This window comes from Camelina sativa, chromosome 10 (assembly GCF_000633955.1).
Source record: "Camelina sativa cultivar DH55 chromosome 10, Cs, whole genome shotgun sequence".
NCBI classification, from domain to species: Eukaryota; Viridiplantae; Streptophyta; class Magnoliopsida; order Brassicales; family Brassicaceae; genus Camelina; species Camelina sativa.
Genome location: NC_025694.1, coordinates 10,184,239 through 10,189,703, shown reverse-complemented (window position 1 = coordinate 10,189,703; position 5,465 = coordinate 10,184,239). Strand labels below are relative to the sequence as shown.

General features: G+C 39.4%; 2 protein-coding genes across 2 annotated transcripts in view; both read left to right on the top strand.

The window, feature by feature from the left end:
- LOC104720224 (leucine-rich repeat receptor-like serine/threonine-protein kinase BAM3) overlaps positions 1 to 2,648 on the top strand; it is a 4,549-nt gene extending 1,901 nt beyond the window's left edge. Inside the window, exons 2-3 of the mRNA XM_019230690.1 lie at positions 974 to 2,041; positions 2,162 to 2,648. Of these exons, the coding sequence (XP_019086235.1) occupies positions 974 to 2,041; positions 2,162 to 2,490 (1,397 nt within the window). The 3' untranslated portion in view covers positions 2,491 to 2,648. The remainder of the gene's footprint in view (positions 1 to 973; positions 2,042 to 2,161) is intronic.
- On the top strand, positions 3,231 to 4,807 carry LOC104718287 (transcription initiation factor TFIID subunit 11). The gene is made up of 5 exons (XM_010436004.2): positions 3,231 to 3,342; positions 3,477 to 3,808; positions 3,893 to 3,980; positions 4,082 to 4,181; positions 4,334 to 4,807. The coding sequence occupies exons 2-5, from the start codon at positions 3,489 to 3,491 to the stop codon at positions 4,459 to 4,461; spliced, it is 636 nt and encodes a 211-aa protein (XP_010434306.1). The 5' UTR covers positions 3,231 to 3,342; positions 3,477 to 3,488; the 3' UTR covers positions 4,462 to 4,807.

Genomic DNA, 5,465 nt, shown 5'->3' with positions numbered 1-5,465 from the left:
TCTTTATCTGGTAATGATCTCCGTGGGAGAATCCCTAGCGAGCTAGCGAACATCACCACTCTTCAACAGCTTTACTTAGGTTACTACAACGATTACCGCGGCGGGATACCTGCAGATTTCGGGAAGTTGATCAATCTTGTTCATTTGGATTTAGCTAACTGCAGCTTGAAAGGATCAATTCCTGCAGAACTTGGGAATCTAAAGAACTTGGAGGTTCTGTTTCTTCAGACCAATGAGCTTACAGGCTTCCTTCCTCGAGAGCTAGGGAACATGACAAGCCTCAAGACTCTTGATCTCTCCAACAACTTTCTAGAAGGAGAGATTCCTCTGGAGCTATCTGGTCTTCAAAAGCTTCAGTTGTTTAACCTCTTCTTCAACAGATTACACGGCGAGATCCCTGAGTTCGTATCTCAGCTTCCTGATCTGCAAATCCTCAAGCTTTGGCACAACAACTTCACTGGAAAGATTCCTCCTAAACTCGGATCAAACGGACAGTTGATCGAGATCGACTTGTCTACCAATAAGCTCACAGGTTTGATCCCTGAATCACTCTGTTTCGGAAGAAGACTAAAGATTCTCATTCTCTTCAACAACTTCTTGTTCGGTCCTCTCCCTGAAGATCTTGGTCAATGTGAGCCGTTATGGAGATTTCGTCTCGGGCAAAACTTTCTCACCAGTAGATTGCCAAAGGGGTTGATTTACTTGCCGAATCTTGAGCTTCTTGAGCTTCAAAACAACTTCTTGACTGGAGAAATCCCTGAAGACGAGGCGGGAAATGAACGGTTTTCGAGCCTCACACAGATCAATCTATCCAATAACCGGTTGTCTGGACCGATTCCTGGTTCGATCAGAAACCTCAGAAGCCTTCAGATTCTTCTTCTCGGCTCTAACCGATTCACAGGACAGATCGCTGGAGAAATAGGAAGTTTGAAGAGTCTTCTCAAGATTGACATGAGCAGAAACAACTTCTCAGGCAAGTTTCCTCATGAGCTTGGTGATTGTATGTCACTCACATACTTGGATTTGAGTCATAACCAGATCTCTGGTCAGATTCCGGTTCAGATTTCTCAGATTCGGATTCTAAACTATCTGAATGTTTCTTGGAACTCCTTAAACCAAAGCCTTCCCGTCGAAATCGGATACATGAAGAGCTTAACGTCAGCAGATTTCTCACACAACAACTTCTCCGGTTCAGTACCAACTTCAGGGCAATTCTCTTACTTCAACAACACGTCATTCCTCGGAAACCCTTTTCTCTGTGGATTCTCTTCAAACCCTTGCAACGGTTCCCAAAATCAATCTCAATCCCAGCTACTTAACCAGAGGAACGCAAGATCCCACGGTGAAATCTCCGCAAAATTCAAGTTGTTTTTCGGGTTAGGCCTACTAGGGTTTTTCTTGGTGTTCGTCGTTTTAGCTGTGGTCAAGAATCGGAGAATGAGACAGAGCAATCCGAATCTATGGAAGCTCATAGGGTTTCAAAAGCTCGGATTCAGAAGCGAACACATTTTAGAATGTGTGAAAGAGAACCATGTGATTGGTAAAGGCGGTGCGGGGATTGTCTACAAAGGCGTAATGCCAAACGGAGAAGAGGTTGCAGTCAAGAAGCTCTTAACCATAACCAAAGGATCATCTCACGACAACGGTTTAGCAGCAGAGATTCAGACATTAGGTAGAATCCGACACAGAAACATAGTGAGATTGCTCGCTTTTTGTTCCAACAAAGACGTGAATCTCCTTGTTTACGAGTATATGCCTAATGGTAGCCTCGGAGAAGTCTTGCACGGGAAAGCTGGAGTGTTTTTGAAATGGGAAACACGGTTACAAATAGCTTTGGAGGCAGCAAAGGGGTTGTGTTATCTTCATCATGATTGCTCGCCGCTTATAATTCACCGTGATGTGAAGTCAAACAACATCTTGTTGGGTCCTGAGTTTGAAGCTCATGTCGCTGATTTTGGGCTCGCTAAGTTTATGAGGCAAGACAATGGAGCTTCAGAGTGTATGTCCTCGATCGCAGGCTCGTACGGCTACATCGCTCCAGGTATATGACTGATTCCTAATACTTCTTTCTTGTAGCACACGTTACACTTAATTAAGGTCAAATTCACTTCTAGCTAAAACTCATGATTGACCTAAACCTATCCGTTTTTGTTGAATGCAGAATATGCATATACACTGAGAATAGACGAGAAGAGTGATGTGTACAGCTTTGGAGTAGTGTTATTGGAGCTGATTACGGGTCGAAAACCAGTAGATAACTTTGGGGAAGAAGGGATAGACATTGTGCAATGGTCAAAGATTCAGACAAACTGTAATAGACAAGGTGTGGTGAAGATCATTGACCAGAGATTGAGCAACGTGCCATTAGGAGAAGCCATGGAACTCTTCTTTGTCGCAATGCTATGTGTTCAAGAACATAGTGTTGAGAGACCGACCATGAGAGAGGTTGTCCAGATGATTTCTCAGGCTAAACAGCCCAATACTTTCTAAATGCAGTGGTGTTATATATATAAAACTAAATATATATATATATTTTTTCTTCTGTTTTATGTGTTTCATAGAGTTTTTTTTTTAGAATTGTAATGAGGGTTTGGTGATATGAGTTTTATATTGAGGTTGAGGAGGCAAAAAAAGGGGTTAGGATTAAATCTTCGTGTCATAACATATCCGGTTAACCAGACGGTCCAGACCTTTAGAGAAGAAGAAAAAATGATAAATGATGTGAAAGATGATAAATAAAATTTTGATTCAATTTTCTATTAAATATCTTTTCAAGACATTAGTAACATACTGTCAGATTTATATTTCCACACACACATGCTTGTTTACTTTTTATAGATATTAGATATCATATACAGTATTTACATTATCTGAACTATGTTGCTTTTAGTATCAAATCCACAGATTCAATGTCACTGATTTTCTTAAAAAAATTATAATCGCTGAAAATGTTATATCGCAAAATTTTATAGTATTTCCAAATCAAATTTGCAATACTTAGATTCGTCGCAAAAACACACACACACCTAATCTTGTTTTCAACAATTAAAATATGTTCAGAACCGAACCAAATAGTTTTGAGCGCATAAATAGTTGGTTCGGTCAAAGCTAAAGAATTTAATTATGCGCTCAAAAGTCAAAACTATTTGGTTCGGTTCATAATATCCGGTTCAATATTTGGTTTGGAATCATCAATTGATTGGATTAAACCGAGACTATAACACACCTGTAGAAACCACACGAAAACTTGAAATTGAAACCGTGGAGAGAGACAGAGAGATAGATTTTGTGCTTCCTAAAGAAACTGGATCTGAGTTTCTTCTCCTAAAAAATTTCTCCAAGGTTCGTCAATCATCTTCGCTATCTATTGCGTTACGCAGTTAGAACTCGTTCCCCTTCACTAAAACCCTAATTGCGAGCTGCTGAATTTGGAGTTTACAGATTCGATTTTTGTGTGTTTTTTTTCCGAATTTTAGGTTTGAGTTAGAATGAAGCACTCGAAGGATCCATTTGAAGCAGCAATTGAGGAGGAGCAAGAGGAATCTCCGCCGGAATCACCCGTTGGCGGCGGCGGAGGAGAAGGAGGAGGCGATGGTAGTGAAGAAGGACGTACTGAAATCGATCAGACACAGGAGGAAGATGAGAGACCAGTAGATGTTCGCCGTCCGGCAAAGAAGTCTAAAACCTCCGTTGCTGTTGCCGAAGCGAGGAACAAAGATGACGATGAAGAAGAAGAGGAAGAGAATATGGAAGTTGAGCTTACTAAATACCCAACTAGTGCTGACCCTGCTAAGATGGCTAAAATGCAGTGAGTCTTCTTTTTTTTATAGATTTTGATTAGTTTCTTGCTTTGATTATTATGAATTGATTTTGTTTGATTTGAATACTTCAGAACCATTTTGTCGCAATTCACTGAGGATCAGATGAGTAGATACGAATCTTTTAGGAGATCTGCACTTCAAAGACCACAGATGAAGAAGGTATTATATAGTATATGATTTGTGGTTATGAACAACGTTTCCTTTAATTTTGTTGTTTCATCCAAATATGAACCATTTTAGCTTTTGTGATGTTGATGCAGTTGTTGATAGGTGTCACTGGGAGTCAGAAGATTGGTATGCCAATGATTATTGTTGTCTGTGGTATAGCGAAGATGTTCGTTGGTGAACTCGTTGAAACAGGTAAGACAGCTCCCAAATTGAATTTGTTTATGTTGCAACGTAGAATCTTTAGGTAAGACAGCTCGCAAATTAAATTTGTTTATGTTGCAATGTAGAAACTGTAGAAGGAAAAAAAAAAACTCACGTGCTTGATCTGATAACGTTTTGTGTAGCACGAGTTGTTATGGCGGAAAGGAAAGAATCAGGACCTATAAGACCTTGTCATATCAGGGAGTCCTATCGTAGACTAAAGCTTGAAGGGAAAGTGCCTAAAAGATCAGTTCCACGGCTCTTCCGCTAGTCAGAACTAGAGACGAATAGACAACTTTTCCTTGGCTACAGACTTGGAAGTTCACATATATTTAGGGAGTTTATTAGCTGGCGAGATCTATCTACGTATCAATCCCATTATGAAAGAACACTGATTTGGCTTCTCTTGTGGATTATAATTGTTCATTGATCTTTTGAATGTTGTGGTAACTTTTTCTTTGGATGAAAGATCAATCTTGGAATACCTAGAAATTGGTATCTTGTTTGGTATAGTAGTACTAGTCTTGGTTATATAAGCTTTTGGCTAGCTAAAAAGTTGGTGTCTGTTTCAGATTTGTTTTGGCATTTAAAGAATTTAGGTTTTGTCAGTTACAACATTTATTCCTAAACCCCTACGTTTCCCCTGACTCGAATAATCAAAATCTCTTCTTCTTACAACAGTTTTATATGTATGTTGTTCAGCGTCACGATCAGAATTGGGTCTATAGTCTCAAAAAATGGTACGGAGACGTTTTAAATCACACATGTTGCGGCGAAAGAGGATCTTAGTAGTAGTGGGCCTTTTTGGATGGGCCGTGTCTCGAAACGAAAGGCATTAGACTATTAGTGTTAAATAACAAAGAAACTAAATAGTAAATAAGGTAGCGTATTAAAAGTCTACAGAAACTTAAAGGACTAGTATTGGAAAAAATAAAAAGAATAAAAGAAGTTTTAGACACAATAACGCACCCACTATCTTTCTCCTTCCCTTCCGCCTTCCTCCTTCTTCTTCTTCTTCTTCCTCACTGTTTAACGCAGAGAGAGCCTCCGTCTCTTCTCTCTTCTTCTTCTCCTCTCTCTCTTTCTCTACAGAATAAGTTTTTTTTTTTTTTAATTCATTAATAAAATACCATTTGATTCGCTGTTGGTGATCGGATACGAGAAAGTAGAAGCACGAAGGAGGAGGAAGAAGCTGTTGTTTCGTCATCCTCGAATTGGGTGTGGCGAAGAGATTAAACGAATCCTATATTTCTCTTTAAAAAAAAAAAAATTAAA